The following is an 18,851-nucleotide window of genomic DNA, read 5'->3' on the forward strand; positions in this document are numbered from 1 at the left end:
ATTGTCAGTCTGTGGAATTCTCTCCCCCAGAGAGCAGTGGAGGCTGGGTCAGTGAATATATTCAAGGCTGAGTTAGACAAATTTTTGATTAACAGGAAAGTTGGGGGTTCCCAGGGGTAACAGGAATGGAGGGTTACCGGGGCTAACAGGAATGGAGGGTTACTGGGGGTAACAGGAATGGAGGGTTACCGGGAGTAACAGGAAAGTTGAGGGTTACCGGGGGTAACAGGAATGGAGGGTTACCAGGGGTAACAGGAATGGAAGGTTCCCGGGGGTAACTGGAATGGAGGGTTACCGGGGGTAACAGGAAAGTTGAGGGTTACCAGGGGTAACAGGAATGGAGGGTTCAGGTTACAATCAGAGCAGCCATGATCTTATTGAACGGCCGAGCAGAGTGGTGTCCTCCTGCTAAGGAAGGTTTCAATGGAAAGGTAATGTCGATGGGGAGTGGGTGGCATCATGGTGTTGTAACTGGACTCGTAATGAAGACTCGAGGTAATACTTTGGGAACCCGGCACATTGTGGAATTTGAATTCAATAAAAATCTGGAATTAAAAATCTAACGATGACCATGAAACCATTGCCGATTGTCGTAAAAACCCATCTGGTTCACTGATGCCCTTTGGGGAAGGAAATCTGCTGTCCTTACCTGGTCTGGTCTACATGTGACTCCAGACCCACAGCAATGTGGTGACTCTTAACTGCCCTCTGAAATGGCTGAGCCAGACACTCAGTGTTATCAAACCGCTACAACGTCACAAAGAAGGAACAAAACCATACGGACATCGACCTAGGCACCAGAAACAACAACGGCAAACTCAGCCCTGTCGACCCTGCAAAGGGTCAGCCCTGCTCACTAGCATCAGGAGAGCTGTCTCACAGACTAGTCAAGCAACAGCCTGACATAGTCGTCCTCACGGAATCATAACTTACAGATAATGTCCCAGACACCACCATCACCATCCCTGGATATATCCTGTCCCACCAGCAGGTCTCATGGTATAAGGTCAAACATGGGCAAGGAATCATACCTAGCACAAAGGAAGATGATTGTGGTTGGAGGACAATCATTTCAGCTCCAGGACATCACTGCAGGAGTTCCTCAGGGTAGTGTCCTCGGCCCAACCATCTTCAGCTGCTTCATCAATGACCTTCCTTCCATCATAAGGTCAGAAGTGGGGATGTTCGCTGATCATTGCACAATGTTCAGCACCATTCGCGACTCCTCAGATACTGATGCAGCCCATGTCCAAATGCAGCAAGACCTGGACAATATCCAGGCTTGGGCTGACAAGTGGCAAGTAACATTCGCACCACACAAGTGCCAGGCAATGACCATCTCCATCAAGAGAGAATCTAACCATCGCCCCTTGACGTTCAATGCATTACCATCACTGAATCCCCCACTATCAACATCTTGTGGGGTTAACATTGACCAGAAACTGAACTGGGCTAGCCATATAAATACTGTGGCTACAAGAGCAAGTCAGGGGCTGGGAATCCTGCAGCAAGTAACTCATCTCCTGACTCCCCAAAGCCTGTCCACCATCTACAAGGCACAAGTCAGGAGTGTGATGGAATACTCTCCACTTGCCTGGATGAGTGCAGCACCCACAACACTAAAGAAGCTGGACACCATCCAGGACAAAGCAGTCCACTTGACTGGGACCACAACCACAAACATTCACTCCCTCCACCACTGATGCACAGTAGCAGCAGTGTGTACCAACTACAAGGTGCACTGCAGGAACTCACCAAGGCTCTTTTGAAAGCACCTTCCAAACCCACGACCACTACTATCTAGAAGGAGAAGGGCAGCAGATAGATGGGAAAACCACCACCTGGAAGTTCCCCTCCAAGTCACTCACCATCCTGACTTGGAAATATATAGACCCAGACATTTACAGCACATGAGGCCATTCGGCCCATCGTGTCCACACCGGTCAACAAAGATCTGACTACACTAATCCCATTTTCCAGCACTTGGCCCTAACCCTGGAGGCTGTGACACTGCAAGTGAATATCGCAATACTTCTTAAATGTTATGAGAGTTTCTGACTCAACCACCCTTTCAGGCAGTGAGTTCCAGACTCCCACCACCCTCTGGGTGAAAACGTTTCTCCTCAACTCCCCTCTTAGCCTTTTACCTCTTACCTTAAATCTATAGCCCCTGGTTATTGACCCCTTTACTAATGGAAAAAGTGCCTTCCTATCCACCCTATCTATGCCCCTCATAACCTTATACGCCTCTATCAAGTCCCCTCTCAACCTTCGCTGCTCCAAGGAAAACAACCCCAGCCAATCCAATCTTTCCTCATAGCTCAGACCCTCCAGCCCAAGCAGCATCCTGGTAAATCTCCTCTTCACCCTCTCCAGTGCAATCACATCCATTCTATAATGTACTGACCAGAACTGCACACACTACTCCAGATGTGGCCTAACCAGTGTTTTATACAGTTCCAGCATAACCTCCCTGCTCTTGTATTCAGTGCCTCGGCTAATAAAGGCAAGTATCCCATATGCCTTCTTAACCACCTTATCTACCTGCACTGCTACCTTCAGGGATCTATGGATATGCACACCAAGGTTCCTCTGATCTTCAGTACTTCCCAGGGTCCTGCCATTCATAGTGTAATCCTTTGCCTTGTTAGCCCTCCCCAAGTGCATTACCTCACTTTTCTGGATTGAATTCCATTTGCCACTGCTCTGCCCACCTGACCAGTCCATTGATATCCTCCTGCAGTTTACGGCTACCCTCCTCACTATTTACCACCCTAGCAATTCTTGTGTCATTCGCGAACTTGATCATACCCTCTACATTTAAGTCCAAATCATTTATGTTCACCACAAACAGCAAGGGCCCCAGCACCGAGCCCTGTGGAACCCCACTGGAAACAGACTTCCAGTCACAGAAACATCCCTCTACCATCACCCTCTGCTTCCTGCCTCTCAGCCAAATTTGGATCCAACGTGCCACTTTGCCATGGATCCCATGGGCTCTTATTTTCTTGACCAGTCTGCCAGGAGGGACCTTATCAAAAGCCTTGCTAAGGTCCATGTAGACCACATCAAATGCATTACCCTCATCAACACTCCTGGTTACCTCCTCAAAAAATTCAATCAGATTTGTCAAACACGACCTTCCCTTAACAAATCCATGCTGACTATCCCTGATTAATCCGTGTCTCTCCAAGTGCAGATATATTCTGTCCCTCAGAATTCTTTCCAGTAACTTCCCCACCACCGAGGTTAGACTCACTGGCTTGCAATTTCCTGGTCTATCCCTTCCTCCCTTTTTTAATAATGGGACAATGTCAGCAGTCCTCCAGTCCACTGGCACCTCACCTGTGGCTAGAGAGGATTTGAGGCCCCTGATATCTCCTCCCTTGCCTCCCTTAGCAGCCTGGGATACATTTCATCCGGCCTGTGGATTTATCCACTTTTCAGGCCGTTAAACCCGCTGGTACCTCCTCTCTCTCTCTCTGTTAATTCCCTCTAATATTTCACAGTCCTCCACCCTGATGTCTATACCTGCATCGTCCTTTTCCATTGTGAAGACCAACGCAAAGTATTCACTGAGGACTGTACCCATATCTTCCAGGTCCACACACACATTACCTCTATGGTCCTTAATTGGCCCTACTCTTTCCCTACTTATTGTCTTGCTCTTTATATATTTAAAACACCATTTGCTTTTTCCTTAATTCCACCCACTGATGCTTTCTCATGCACTCTCTTAGCTTTCCTAATTTCCTTTTTAAGTACCCCCCTGCACATTTTATACTCCTCTAGGGTCTCTGCTCTATTGAGCCCTCGGTATCTGCCATAAGCTTCTCTTTTTTCCTTAATCCTAACTTTATGTCCCTTGACGTCCAGGGTTCTCCAGACTTTGTCCCCCTCGTCTTTACGAGAACATATTTGCCCTGTACTCTCGCTATTTCCTCCTTGAATGCCTCCCACTGCTCTGACACAGTTTTATTTGCAAGTAGTTGCTCCCAGTCCACTTGGGCCAAATCGTACCTCATCTTAGTAAAATTAGCCTTTCCCCAGTTTAGAACTTTTAATCCCAGTCCAACTTTATCCTTTTCCATAACTATCCTAAATCTAACTGAGTTATGGTCACTGTCTCCAAAATGCTCCCCTACTGATACGCCTTCCACCTGCTTGGGCTCATTTCCAAATATTAGGCCCAGAACTGCCCCCTCCCTTGTTGGGCTTTCTACATACTGGCTAAAAAGGTTCTCCTGGATACAACTTAAGAATTTTGCTCCCTCCCTACCTGCACACAAACTATCCCAGTTAATATTTGGGTAGTTAAAATCCCTGACTATTACTGCCCTGTTATTCTTACATTTCTCTGAAATGTGATTACATATTTGATCCTCTATCTCTCCCTGACTGTTTGGGGGCCTATAGTCCACACCCAACAGCGTGTTTGCCCCTTTTGTGTTTTTTACTTCTACCCATAAGGCCTCATTTGACGATCCTTCCAAGATATCACCCCTCCTCACTGCTAGAATTGATTCCCCCATCCCCTCTTCTATTCCCCTCCCTATCTCGTCTGAATACCCTATAACCAGCAATGTTGAGTTGCTAATCCTGCCCGTCTTTTAGCCAAGTTTCGGTCATAGCTCTGATATCACACTCCCGTGTGCGTATCTGTGCCCTTAGCTTGTCTGTCTTATTCCTCAGGCTCCTTGTATTAAAATATATTTCATTTAGCCTTTGCTAAACTCACTTCTTTCTTATCTAGCCGATGTTTCGTCTGCCTTCCAGACTCACTCACCAGCGTTTTAACTTCTAATTCCATCTCAGCTTCTCTCCCCTCTGAACTACTTTTCAGGATCCCATCCCTCTGCCAATTTAGTTTAAATCCCCCCAACATCATTAGCAAACCTCCCCCTGAGGATGTTGGTCACATTCCTGTTTAGATGTAACCGGTCCAACTTGTACAGGTTCCACCTCCCCCAGAAACGGTCCCAATGCCCCAGGAATCTAAAGCCCTCCCTCCAGCCCCATCTCTTCAGCCACGCATTAATCTGCTCAATCCTTCTGTTCCTATACTCACTACTGTGTGGCACTGGGAGTAATCCGGGGATTACTGCCTTTGAAGTCCTGCTTTTCAATTTCCTACCTAACTCCCTCAAGTCTGCTTGCAGGACCTCATTTCTCTTTCTTCCAATGTCATTGGTCCCAATATGGACCACGACCTCTGGCTATTCACCCTCCCCCTTCAGAATGTCTGGCAGCCGTTCCATAACACCCTTGACCCTGGTACCCAGGAGGCAATGTACCATCCTGGAGTCACGTCTGTGGCTGCAGAAGTGTCTGTCTTCTCCCCTCACTAATGAATCCCCTACCACTATTGCCCTTCCACACTTCTTCCTCCCACTCTGAGCAGCTGGACCACCCACACTGCCATGGCCTTGGCTCTGATTGGCCTCCTCAGAGGAACCGTCACTCTCGCTGTGTTCCAAGGCTGAAAAACGTTTTGTGAGTGAGATGCACTCGGGGGATTCCCTCTCTATCTGCCTGGTCCCCTTCTTCTGTCTGGTGGTCACCCATCCCCTCTCTGCTTTTACTTCCTTAAGCTGTGGGGTGACCATGTCCTGAAACGTGCTGTCCACGACCCTCTCAGCCCCGTGAATGCACCGTAATGCCCTCAGCTGCTGCTCAAGCTCCAAAACCCAGAGCTCGAGTCGCTCCAGTCTGAGGCACCTCCCGCACACATGGTCATCCAGACTGCCAGGAGAGTCTAGGATTTCCCACATAGCGCAGGATGTGCAAATCACAGGACTGAGCTCCCCAGACATATCTGAACTAAATAGAATATGAACCCTTGCTTTTATTTCACCTTTACTCCTACTTAAGTATAGACTAGATGCTAGATCCTCTAGATAGACTAGATCTTCTAGGTGCTGCTGACTGCCTGTCCCAGGGTCCTCCTCTCGCACTCTCCTTCACTGTCACTGGGTCAAAATCCTGGAACTCCCTCCCTAACAGCACGGTGGGTGTACCTACACCACATGGACTGCAGGAATTCAAGAAGGCAGCTCAGCACCACCTTCTCAAGGGCAACTAGGGATAGGCAATAAATGCTGGCCCAGCCAGCGAAGCCCACATCCCGTGAATGGATAAATAAAAAAATCACCAGGTACAGGCCCACACACACCGACTCTCACTGGGGTACGGGTCCCACACACACCGACTCTCACTGGGGTACGGGTCCCACACACACCGACTCTCACTGGGGTACGGGTCCCACACACACCGACTCTCACTGGGGTACGGGTCCCACACACACCGACTCTCACTGGGGTACGGGTCCCACACACACCGACTCTCACTGGGGTACGGGTCCCACACACACTGACTCTCACTGGGGTACGGGTCCCACACACACCGACTCTCACTGGGGTACTGGTCCCACACACACCGACTCTCACTGGGGTACGGGTCCCACATACACCGACTCTCACTGGGGTACGGGTCCCACACACACCGACTCTCACTGGGGTACGGGTCCCACACACACCGACTCTCACTGGGGTACGGGTCCCCCACACACCGACTCTCACTGGGGTACGGGTCCCCCACACACCGACTCTCACTGGGGTACGGGTCCCCCACACACCGACTCTCACTGGGGTACGGGTCCCACACACACTGACTCTCACTGGGGTACGGGTCCCACACACACTGACTCTCACTGGGGTACGGGTCCCACACACACCGACTCTCACTGGGGTACGGGTCCCACACACACCGACTCTCACTGGGGTACTGGTCCCACACACACCGACTCTCACTGGGGTACGGGTCCCACACACACCGACTCTCACTGGGGTACGGGTCCCACACACACCGACTCTCACTGGGGTACGGGTCCCACACACACCGACTCTCACTGGGGTACGGGTCCCACACACACCGACTCTCACTGGGGTACGGGTCCCCCACACACCGACTCTCACTGGGGTACGGGTCCCCCACACACCGACTCTCACTGGGGTACGGGTCCCACACACACTGACTCTCACTGGGGTACGGGTCCCACACACACTGACTCTCACTGGGGTACGGGTCCCACACACACCGACTCTCACTGGGGTACGGGTCCCACACACACCGACTCTCACTGGGGTACGGGTCCCACACACACCGACTCTCACTGGGGTACGGGTCCCACACACACCGACTCTCACTGGGGTACGGGTCCCACACACACCGACTCTCACTGGGGTACGGGTCCCACACACACCGACTCTCACTGGGGTACGGGTCCCACACACACTGACTCTCACTGGGGTACGGGTCCCACACACACTGACTCTCACTGGGGTACGGGTCCCACACACACTGACTCTCACTGGGGTACGGGTCCCACACACACTGACTCTCACTGGGGTACGGGTCCCACACACACAGACTCTCACTGGGGTACGGGTCCCCCACACACAATGACTCTCACTGGGGTACGGGTCCCCCACACACAATGACTCTCACTGGGGTACGGGTCCCTCACACACAGTGCCTCTCACTGGGGTACGGGACCCACACGCACACACTGACTCTCACTGGGGTACGGGTCCCACACACACTGACTCTCACTGGGTTTCTACCTTCTCTGTGCTCATCTTCTCTGGAAGGACAATGATACACCGATATCCTTTGACAGCAGCAGCCAGCGCGAGTCCAATCCCTGTGAAGACGACACGGATCATTGGTGAGTGTTTACTGGTGTTAAGGGAGTGAGACTCTGACGCTGAAAATGAGGTGATAATTTGACACGTTACCCGTGTTCCCTGAGGTTGGTTCAATGATCGTGTCGCCTGGTTTCAGTTCTCCAGATTTTTCAGCATCTTCGACCATTCGCAAGGCAATTCGATCCTTCACACTGCCGCCAGCATTAAAATATTCACACTTTGCCACTGGAACAAAATAAAAGGTCAACTCAGCAACATTCCATATGGTGTAGCAGTATTGTTTAGTATTGGACTGGTATTCCAGAGACCCAGGGTAATGCTCTGGGGACCCGGGTTTGAATCCCACCATGGCAGATGGTGGAATTTAAATACAATAAAAATCTGGAATTAAAAGGGAAACGATGACCATGAAACCATTGTCGATTGTTGCAAAAACCCATCTGGTTCACTAATGTCCTTTAGGGAAGGAAATCTGCCGTCCTTACCTGGTCTGGCCTACATGTGACTCCAGACCCACAGCAATGTGGTTGACTCTTAACTGCCCCCTGAACAAGGGCAATTAGGGATGGGTAATAAATGCCTAGCCAGCGACACCTACATCACATGAATGAATAAAAAAATTTAAACCGTTGACTTCAGCCAACCATTCAGTGTGGGCCCTGAGCACCTGGGAGCAGGAGAGTAGCACCCACACCTGGGAGACAGCAGGGGGGCACCGGGCTAAGCCCCACCCCCTCCCGGGTGGGCATGGAATGCCACCCATCTGGGGAAATGGGGGTGGGTTGTTCGGGGCGGGGCTGAGCCTCTGTTCAGCAAGCTGCATTCAAGTCAGGAGTTGAAGGTTATTGGCCCCAGTGCCCAGAGTTTGAGAGAGACTTGAGGATTGGCTGTGAAACCTGGTGAAGGGACACGTGTGTATCAGCCAGGTTTTTTAATTCATTCACGGAATGTGGGTGTCACTGGCTGGGCCAGCATTCATTACCCATCCCTAATCGCTCTTGAAAAGGTGGTGGTGAGCTGCCTTTGTGAACCGCTGTGGTGTTCCCGTCTATCTGCTGCCCTGGTCCTTCTGGATGGTAGTGGTCATGGGTTTGGAAGGTGCTGTCTAAGGAGCCTTGGTGAGTTCCTGCAGTGCATCTTGTAGATGGTACACACTGCTGCTACTGTGCATCAGTGGTGGAGGGAGTGAATGTTTGTGGATGTGGCGTCAATCAAGTGGGGCTGCTTTGTCCTGGATGCTGTCGAGCTTCTTGTGTTGTGGGGGCTGCACTCATCCAGGCAAGTGGGGAGTATTCCATCACACTCCTGATTTCCCCCTGATTCCCATTGACTCCAGTTTTGCTAGGGCTCCTTGATGCCACACTTGGTCAAATGCTGCCTTGATGTCAAGGGCAGTCACTCTCACCTCACCTCAGGAGTTCAGCTCTTTTGTCCATGTTTGAACCAAGGCTGTAATGAGGTCAGGAGCTGAGTGGCCCTGGCAGAACCCAAACTGGGCGTCAGTGAGCAGGTTATTGCTAAGCAAGTGCCGCTTGATAGCACTGTTGATGACCCCTTCCATCACTTTCCTGATGATCGAGAGTAGACTGATGGGGCGGTAATTGACCGGGTTGGATTTGTCCTGCTTTTTGTGTACAGGACATACCTGGGCAATTTTCCACATAGCCGGGTAGATGCCAGTGTTGTAGCTGTACGGGAACAACTTGGCTAGGGGTGTGGCAAGTTCTGGAGCACAAGTCTTCAGTACTATTGCCGGAATATTGTCAGGGCCCATAGCCTTTGCAGTATCCAGTGCCTTCAGCCGTTTCTTGATATCACGTGGAGTGAATCGAATTGGCTGAAGACTGGCATCTGTGATGCTGGGGACCTCCAGAGGAGGCTGAGATGGATCATCCACTCGGCACTTCTGGCTGAAGATTGTAGCAAATGCTTCAGCCTTAACTTTTGCACTGATGTGCTGTGCTCCCCTGTCATTGAGGATGGGGATATTTGTGGAGTCTCCTCCTCCAGTTAGTTCTTTAATTGTCCACCACCATTCACAACTGGATGTGGCAGGGCTAAGATCTGATCCATTAGTTCTGGAATCGCTTAGCTCTGTCTATCACCTGCTAATGCTGTTTGGCACGCGAGTAGTTCTGTGTTATAGCTTCACCAGGTTGACACCTCATTTTTAGGTGTGCCTGGTGCTGCTCCTGGCATGCCCTCCTGCACTCTTCATTGAACCAGGGTTGACCCCCTGGCTTGATGGTAATGGTAGAGTGGGGGTATATGCTGGGCCATGAGGTTACAGATTGTGTTTGAGTACAATTCTGCTGCTGCTGATGGCCCACAGCACCTCATGGATGCCCAGTCTTGAGTTGCTAGATCGGTTTGAAATCTATCCCATTTAGCACGGTGGTAGCGCCACACAACACGATGGAGGGTATCCTCAATGTGAAGGCAGGACTTTGTTTCCACAATGACTATGCGATGGTCACTCCTACCGATACTGTCATGGACAGATGCATCTACGGCAGGCAGGTTGGTGAGGATGAGGTCAAGTATGTTTTTCCCTCTTGTTGGTTCCCTCACCACCTGCTGCAGACCCAGTCCAGCAGCTATGTCCTTTAGGACTCAGCCAGCTCGGTCAGTAGTGGTGCTACCGAGCCACTCTTGGTGATGGACATTGAAGTCCCTCACCCAGAGTACATTCTGCACCCTTGCCACCCTCAGTGCTTCCTCCAAGTGATATTCAACATGGAGGAGCACTGATTCATCAGCTGAGGGAGGGCGTTACGTGGTAATCAGCAGGAGGTTTCCTTGCCCATGTTTGTCCTGATGCCATGAGACTTCATGAGGTCTGGAGTCGATGTTGAGGATTCCCAGGGCAACTCCCTCCCAACTGTATACCACTGTGCTGCCACCTCTGCTGGCTCTGTCCTGCTGGTGGGACAGGACATACCCAGGGATGGTGATGGTGGTGTCTGGGACATTGTTGATATCAGGTTTAAGCTAGTCCTAGATTTTATTAATAGAGGCATAGAGTAGAAGAGCAAGGAGGTTATGCTAAATTTGCAGAATACACTAGTTCAGCCTCAGCCAGAGTATTGCGCTCCGTTCTGGGATTCCCTTAAGAAGGATGTGAAGACAATAGAGGAGCGCAGAAAAAATTCACGAGAATTGGTTCCAGGGATGAGGAACTTCAGTTTTGAAGATTCATTGGAGAAAGTTGGGGCTGTTTTCCTTGGAGAAAAGGAGGTCAAGGGGAGATCTGGTAGAGGGATTCAAATCGTGAGGGGTCTGGGCAGAGATCTGGGATAGGGAGAAACTGTTGCCGCTAGTGAAAGGATTGAGAATGAGACGGCGCAGACTTTAAGTAATTTGCAAAAGTGATATGAGGAGAAATGTTTTCACGCAGCGAGTGGTTAGGGTCTGGAACACAATGTCTGAGAGTGTGGGGGAGACAGGGTCAATCGAGTGGTTAGGATCTGGAACGCACTGTCTGAGAGTGTGGGGGAGACAGGGTCAATCGACTGGTTAGGATCTGGAATGCCCTGCCTGAGAGTGTGGGGGAGACAGGGTCAATCGAGTGGTTAGGATCTGGAACGCACTGTGTGAGAGTGTGGTGGAGACAGGGTCAATCGAGTGGTTAGGATCTGGAATGCACTGTCAGAGAGTGTGGTGGAGACAGGGTCAATCGAGTGGTTAGGATCTGGAATGCACTGTCAGAGAGTGTGGTGGAGACAGGGTCAATCGAGTGGTTAGGGTCTGGAATGCACTGTCTGAGAGTGTGGTGGAGACAGGGTCAATCGAGTGGTTAGGATCTGGAATGCACTGTCAGAGAGTGTGGTGGAGACAGGGTCAATCGAGTGGTTAGGATCTGGAATGCACTGTCTGAGAGTGTGGTGGAGACAGGGTCAATCGAGTGGTTAGGATCTGGAACGCACTGTCTGAGAGTGTGGGGGAGACAGGGTCAATCGAGTGGTTAGGATCTGGAATGCACTGTGTGAGAGTGTGATGGAGACAGGGTCAATCGAGTAGTTAGGTCCTGGAATGCACTGTCAGAGAGTGTGGTGGAGACAGGGTCAATCGAGTGGTTAGGGTCTGGAATGCACTGTCTGAGAGTGTGGTGGAGACAGGGTCAATCGAGTGGTTAGGATCTGGAACGCACTGTCTGAGAGTGTGGTGGAGACAGGGTCAATCGAGTGGTTAGGATCTGGAATGCACTGAGAGTGTGGGGGAGACAGGATCAATCGAAGTATTCAGAAGAGAATTAGGCGGTTATCTGAAAAGGAGGAATGTGCAGGGTTACGGGGAGAAGGTGAGAGAATGGCACCAGGTTAACAGCTCATTCAGAGAGTCAGTGCAGACATGATGGGCTGAATGGCCTTCTGCACTGTAACAATTCTGTGAAAGTATGTTTTTCCAGCTTTTTTGTTTTTGTTTCAGATTTCCAGCATCCGCAGTACTTTGCCTTTGCAATTGTCAAACAGGTTTGAGGTGCTCACAATCTGTGTGGATGAAAGCGAGATCTGCAGGGTGGATGAGCTAACTGGCCATGGCATCGTGGTACAGGAAGCCATTCAAGTGGGGGGAGCATAAAGGAATGTAGTGGTAGTAGGGGATAGTATAGTCAGGGGGATTGACACCGTTCTCTGAAGCGAAGAGCATGACTCCAGACGGCTGCGTTGCCTGCCCGGTACGAGGGGGCGGGACATCTGCTCAGGGATGGTGAGGAACTTACAGTGGGAGGGAGAGGACCCAGTCGTAATGGTCCATGTAGGTACCAATGACATCGGCAGGAGAAAGGAGGTTCTGCATAGTCAGTATGAGGACCTAGGCACCAAATTAAGAAGCAGAACCTCAAAAGTTCATAATCTCTGGATTATTACCTGAGCCACATGCAAATTGGGATAGGACAAATCAGATTAGGGAGATGAATGTGTGGCTCAAAGACTGGTGTGGGAGAAGTGGGTTCCAGTTCGTGGGGCACTGGCACCAGCACTGGGGAAAATGGGAGCTGTACCATTGGGACGGTCTACACCTGAACATTGCTGGAGCAAGTGTACTAACGAGCCATATAGCTAGGGAAGTATAGAAGAAAAAACAAGTCAATCTGAAAGGCAGAGCGTAGTCAAGTTAAGGCACAAGGGAGCACGGCAAGGCTGGATGGCATTTATTTTAATACAAGGAGTCTTGTAAGTAAGACAGATGAGTTGAGGGTGTCAGTTAATACATGGGGATATGATATCATTGTTATCACAGCGGCATGGTTGAGGGAGAGGCAGGACTGGCAGCTCAATATTCAGCGGTGTAGAATATTTAGGCGAAAGACTGGGACGGTCTCGCAATATTGATCAAAGAGTCAATTACTGCAGCAAGGAGGGATGGTATCTTAAAAGGTTCCTCAAGTCTACGTGGTGGATAAAGGGGGAGCCAGTAGACATACTGTACTTGGATTTCCAGAAGACATTTGATAAAATGCCACATCAAGGTTATTATAGAAAATAAAAGCGCATGGTGTAGGGGGTAACATATTAGCATGGATAGAAGATTGGCTGGCAGAAAGCAGAGAGTATGTATAAATGGGTCTTTTTTCTGATTGGCAGGATGTGATGAGTGGAGTCCCACAGGGGTCTGTGCTGGGGCCTCAACATTTTACAATTTATATCAATAACTTAGATCAGGGCAGTGAAGACATGGTGGCTAAATTTGCAGATGACACTTAGGTAGAAAAGTATGTTGTGAAGAGGACATAAGGTATTTGTAGACAGATATGAACAGGTTGAGTGAGTGGGAAAAAATCTGACAGATGGAGTTTAATGTAGGAAAATGTGAAGTTGTTCACTTTGGCAGGAAGAATAAAGAAGCAGAGTGTTACTTAAACAGAGAACGGCTGCAGAATTCCGAGGTGCAGAGGGATCCAGGTGCTCCTGGCACAAAAACAGAAAATGCTGGAAAAACTCAGCAGGTCTAACAGCACCTGTGGAGAGGAAGACAGAGTTAACGTTTCAAATCCATATGACTCTTCTCTGGGTCATAAGGACTCGAAACATTAACTTTGTTTTTTCTCCCTCCACAGACGCTGTTAGACCTGCTGAGTTTTTTCAGCAATTTTCTGTTTTTATTTCAGATTTCTAGCATCCCCAGTATTTTGCTTTTATCTCGGTCTTCCTGGATATGAGTCACAAAAGTTAGTATGCAGGTGCAGCAAGTAATTAAGGCGGCTAATGGAATGTTATCCTATATTACAAGAGGTATTGAACATAAAAGTAAGGATGTTATGCTTCAGTTATACAGGGCATTGGTGAGACTGCATCTCGAATACTGTGCAGTTTTGGTTTCCTTATTTAAGGAAGGATGTAAATGTATTGGAAGCGGTTCAAAGGAGGTTTACTAGATTGATACCTGGAATGAGTGGGTTGTCATATGAGGAAAGGTTGGACAGACTGGGTTTGTTTCCACTGGAGTTTAGAAGAGTGAGGGGTGATTTGATTGAAGTTTACAAGATCCTGAACGGCTTTGACAAGGTGGATGTGGAAAGGATGTTTCCTCTTGTGGGTGAGTCCAGAACTAGGGGGCATTGTTTTAAAATTAGGGATCACCCTTTTAGGACAGAGATGAGGGGAATTTTTTCTCTCAGAGGGTTGTGCGACTTTGGAACTCTCTGCCTCAGAAGGTGGTGGGGGTGGGGTCATTGAATATTTTTAAGGCAGAGGTAGAGAGATTCTTGTTAGGCAAGGGAATCAAAGGTTATCGGGGATAGATGAGATTGTGGAAATCGAAACACAAACAGATCAGCCACGATCCTAATGAATGGCGAAGCAGGCTCGAGGATCTGAATGGCCTACTCTGCTCCTAACTCGTATGTTAATATATTCCATCCCCCTTGTAGTTGGTTCTGTAATCATTGCCTAAAAATAATCTCAGTCCCAGGTCTTGAAATTTTCACCTCAGCAGCTTTTTTGTGAGAAAGGCTTCCAGGCTTCCTTATGTGACACCCCCCCCCCGCCCCAAACAGCCTGGCTGTGAACCATGGTCCTGTCCTTTAACTCAACCAGAGGAAACACTTTCTCTCTATCTACCTCCTTTCATCATCTCAGCTTGATTAGGTCTGTCATCATTTAACCCTCACCTTGGATCCAAAGTGGCTGCCCTCACACTTTTCAACACTGCATGGATAAAAGTGGTCAATCACAGAATGACAGAATTGTTACAGTGCAGGAGGCCATTCGGCCCATCCTGTCTGCACTGGCTCCCTGAACCTAGTTCTATTCTCCTGCTTTCTCCCCCATGACCCTACACATTTTTTCTTTCCAGGTAGCAGTCTAATTCCCTTTTGAATACTTCAACTGAACCAGTCTGCACCACACCCAGGCAGTGCATTCCAGACCCTAATCACTCGCTGTGTGAAAAAGTTTCTCCTCATAACTTTTGCTTCTTTTGCTAATCACTTTAAATCTGTGCCCTCTCGTTCTTCATCCTTTTACGAGCGGGAACAGCTTCTCCCTATCTACACTGTTCAGCCCCCTCATGATTTTGAAAATCTCTATTGAATCTCCTCTCAGCCGCCTTCTCTCCAAGGAGAACACTCCAGAGGTCTCTAATTTATCCTCATAGCTGAAGTCCCTCATCCCTGAATCTTTTCTGCACTCTCAGTCTTCTTGCTGCCACTGGCCAGGATGAGATTTGGATGTGATATTCTGATAGTCAGATGGCTGGTGACACCTCCATTTGAAGTCAGTATCACAGGAACTAGTGCCTTTGGGAAATCAAAAGAAAGGCCGGGTCTGAGCAAGACTGACCCACAGATAGACAAGAGCTGGAAAAAGCAACATAAGGAGCAGGAGTAGACCATTCAGCCCCTCAAGCCTGCTCTGCCTTTCAATATGATCATAGCTGATCTTTGGCTTAAACTCCACTTTCCCCCCTGACCTGCTTCCATATCCCTCATAGAAAAGCAAACATTGCTGATCCTGGAAATCCAAGATAAAAACAGAAACTGCTGGAATGCTCAGAAGGTCAGGTTCTGTCAACATTTCCAGCATTTTCTGTTTTTACCCCAAATTCCTTGATTCCCTGAGACACCAAAAATCTGTCCATCCCAGCTTTAAATTTATTCAACGATGGATCATCCACAGCCCTCTGGGATAGAGAATTCCAAAGATTCACAACGCTCTGAGTGAAGAAATTTCTCCTCACCTTAGTCCTAAATGATCAGCCCCTTATCCTGAGACTGCGGCCCCGTGTTTTTGTTCCCACTGGTTGGGGAATCTCTTTCTCTTGGCCTCTACCCTATCAAACCCCTTCAGAATCTAGGATGTTTCAATGAGATCGCCTCTCATTCCTCTAAACTCCAGAGAATAAAGACCCAATTTACTCAGCTTCTCATCATAAGACAACCCTATGGGGAGGGTAGACAGTGGCATACTGGTAAAGTCACTGGGCTAGTAATTCAGAGGCGCAGGTGACTGCTCTGGGGTCGCGGGTTCAAATCTCAGCATGACAGCATGACGGGAATTTAAATCTCCAATTAATAAATCTGGAATTGAAAAGCTAGTCTCAGTAATGGTGACCATGAAACTATCATCGATTGTTGTAAAAGCCCTTTAGGGAAGGAAATCTGTCGTCCTTACCTGGTCTGGCCTACATGTGACTCCAGACCCACAGCAATGTGGTGACTCTTAAATGCCCTCTGAAATGGCCCAGCAAGACACTCAGTTGAATTAGGGATGAGCAACACATGCTGGCCCAGCCAGCGACACCCACATCCCATGAAAAAATAAAAACAAACCCTTTCATCCCAATGAACCTTCATTGAAGTACCTTTCTTAAATCAGACAGATTATAACCAGACTTTTCTACTTTTATACTCTTTACAATGAAGACCAATATTCAATTTGCCTTCCTATTTACCTGAAGTACCTGCATATTAACTTTGTGATTCTTCTATGAGCATTGCCTAGTTTATCTGCAGATGGGGAAGAAACCCCAACAATAAACAGCCCCTTACCCTACAGTCACTTCTCCAGCTACACAGATACTTACAGAGTTCACACTTCAGTCCATGGGCACTAGCGGTCTTGTTGAGATGAACCATTGGGGTGTTGCCAATTTTGCTGAGAATATTGGGCAGGATGTCAGGAACTGGTGACCTGAGAATTAAGAATCAAATCAGAAACTAAATTCACTAAAAATGATAGAATAGGAGGCCATTCAGCACAGCACAACCTCCTGCCCCTCGTCACTTTCCCCACCAAGAAATCCCTGTCCTAATCCAGGGATCCATCCTTCTGTCAGATGTCTCGTCTATTCTTCAGTCCCTCTTTTAACTAGATCTGGTGCTTGGGCTCAAGTCCTTCCGGTCACTCACTGGCCTGGGGTCACTGCAAGGCTAAGAGAAGCAGGGCAGGGTTAGGGTTAGGGTTAGGGTTAGGGTTAGGGTTAGGGCCCACCCCCAGGCCAATCCATGGGCTTGATTGGGGGGTTGGGGGGTGGGAAAAATGAGCCAATCACATGAGGGTAGGCTGACTATGGACCAATCAGGAGGGACAGGCAGAGCGCAATGGACCAATCTGACTCTGACACCAGTTTCAACCTGATTGGAGAGAAAATTTCAGCCTCCAGCTAAAAATAAATCAGTCTAAAATTATCAAGGACACAGTGTGACTATAAACAGCTGCCAAACTCATGCAGACTGAGAGCCAGTGCCCTACATTCGCCAACACCTCCCTCTCCCCTGTCTCCCACCCACCCTCTCCCTATCTCTCCACCCCCCCCCCCCCCACCACCCCAGCCTCATACCCTCTCTTCCCCCTCCTCCCCCCCCCCAACCCACCCTCACACCCTCTCCCCCCCACACTCAGGACTCTGGTGTCTGTGGGGGACTGGCTCAGAGGGGTTCCGGGCTGCCAGGTGCATCTACTCGGCAGGTTGGGTCTGATCCATTTCCTTTCGGCTGTTCCGATCCCGTTGACGATCCGGTGCCGGATCCGTTATCTCCCTCGTCTCCAATTCTGCTGATTGCATCATGGCCTGAAACAAAAAACCTCATTATTCACCTGCCCAGCCACATTTAACAGAGAGAGAGAGAGAGAGATAAAGAGAGATCCTGCTACAAGGAAATCTGCTCCAACTAAACCATATTCATGTTTAACTGCAGAAGAATCCAGGCCTATTGCCTGCAGAAAGCTGTGACTGTTACTCAGCTGGTTACCAACTATCACATTGCTAACTTTCTCATATATATTGCAAGGTGTCAGATCTCAAACATTAACTCTCTTTCCCTCTCACTCCCCTTAACATGTTTGCCAAACCTGCTGAGCATTTCCTCTGAGTTTATCCTCGCAGACTGAAAATACTTTGCCTTCAATGAGTTAGGGAGAGAGAGCCCAGATATTCTCCGTCCCCCAGAAACAGCAGAGAGCAAGAGCGAGAGAGAGAGAGCAAGAGCGAGAGAGCGAGTGAGCGAGAGAGCGCGAGAGAGAGCGAGAGCGAGTGAGAGAGCGAGAGCCAGAGTGAGAGAGAGAGAGCGAGAGAGAGAGCGAGAGAGAGAGCGAGAGAGAGAGCGAGAGAGAGAGAGAGCAAGAGAGAGAGAGCGAGAGAGAGAGCGAGAGAGAGAGCGAGAGAGAGAGAGCGAGAGCGAGAGAGAGAGAGCGAGAGCGAGTGAGAGAGCGAGAGCCAGAGTGAGAGAGAGAGAGAGAGCGAGAGAGAGAGCGAGAGAGAGAGCGAGAGAGAGAGCGAGCGAGAGAGAGAGAGAGCGAGAGAGAGAGAGAGCGAGAGAGAGAGAGAGCGAGAGAGAGAGAGCGAGAGTCCTCTTCCAGTGAATTGTTTAATTGTCCACCACCATTCACGATTGGATGTGGGAGGTATGCAGATTGTTCACATTGTGAAGCAAACCCAACTGTATTAGAATGCAAGTTATTTAGTAGCTCTTTAGCTAGCTTAATATTAAGGTGTATCATTCTATTCTTACGTATAATCTGTGTCATATAATTTGAGATTATATCATGGGAGCAATCTTCAAATAAATATTTTATAGGACAGAACTGTTAAGAGAAGTAGCCACAGTAAGGTCTACCCTACCATTAACAAAAATATTTTGCAAAGTTTACAACAATGAATATCAAGAGAGCGCATGAGAGAGAGAGAGAAAGAGGAAGGGGA

At 49.0% G+C, this 18,851-nt stretch overlaps 1 protein-coding gene across 1 annotated transcript in view; it reads right to left on the bottom strand.

Annotated features, from left to right (window-relative positions):
* LOC144676417 (cystathionine beta-synthase-like) overlaps positions 1-17,717 on the bottom strand; it is a 32,182-nt gene extending 14,465 nt beyond the window's left edge. The window contains exons 1-4 of the mRNA XM_078536835.1: positions 17,548-17,717; positions 16,734-16,840; positions 7,797-7,931; positions 7,623-7,702 (exon numbers count right to left, since the gene is read on the bottom strand). Coding sequence (XP_078392961.1) covers positions 7,623-7,702; positions 7,797-7,931; positions 16,734-16,840; positions 17,548-17,606 — 381 coding nt within the window. The 5' untranslated portion in view covers positions 17,607-17,717. The remainder of the gene's footprint in view (positions 1-7,622; positions 7,703-7,796; positions 7,932-16,733; positions 16,841-17,547) is intronic.
* Positions 17,718-18,851: the final 1,134 nt, after the last annotated feature.

The sequence above is a fragment of the Cetorhinus maximus genome, unplaced genomic scaffold (genome assembly GCF_964194155.1).
Source record: "Cetorhinus maximus unplaced genomic scaffold, sCetMax3.hap1.1 HAP1_SCAFFOLD_1585, whole genome shotgun sequence".
NCBI lineage: Eukaryota > Metazoa > Chordata > Chondrichthyes > Lamniformes > Cetorhinidae > Cetorhinus > Cetorhinus maximus.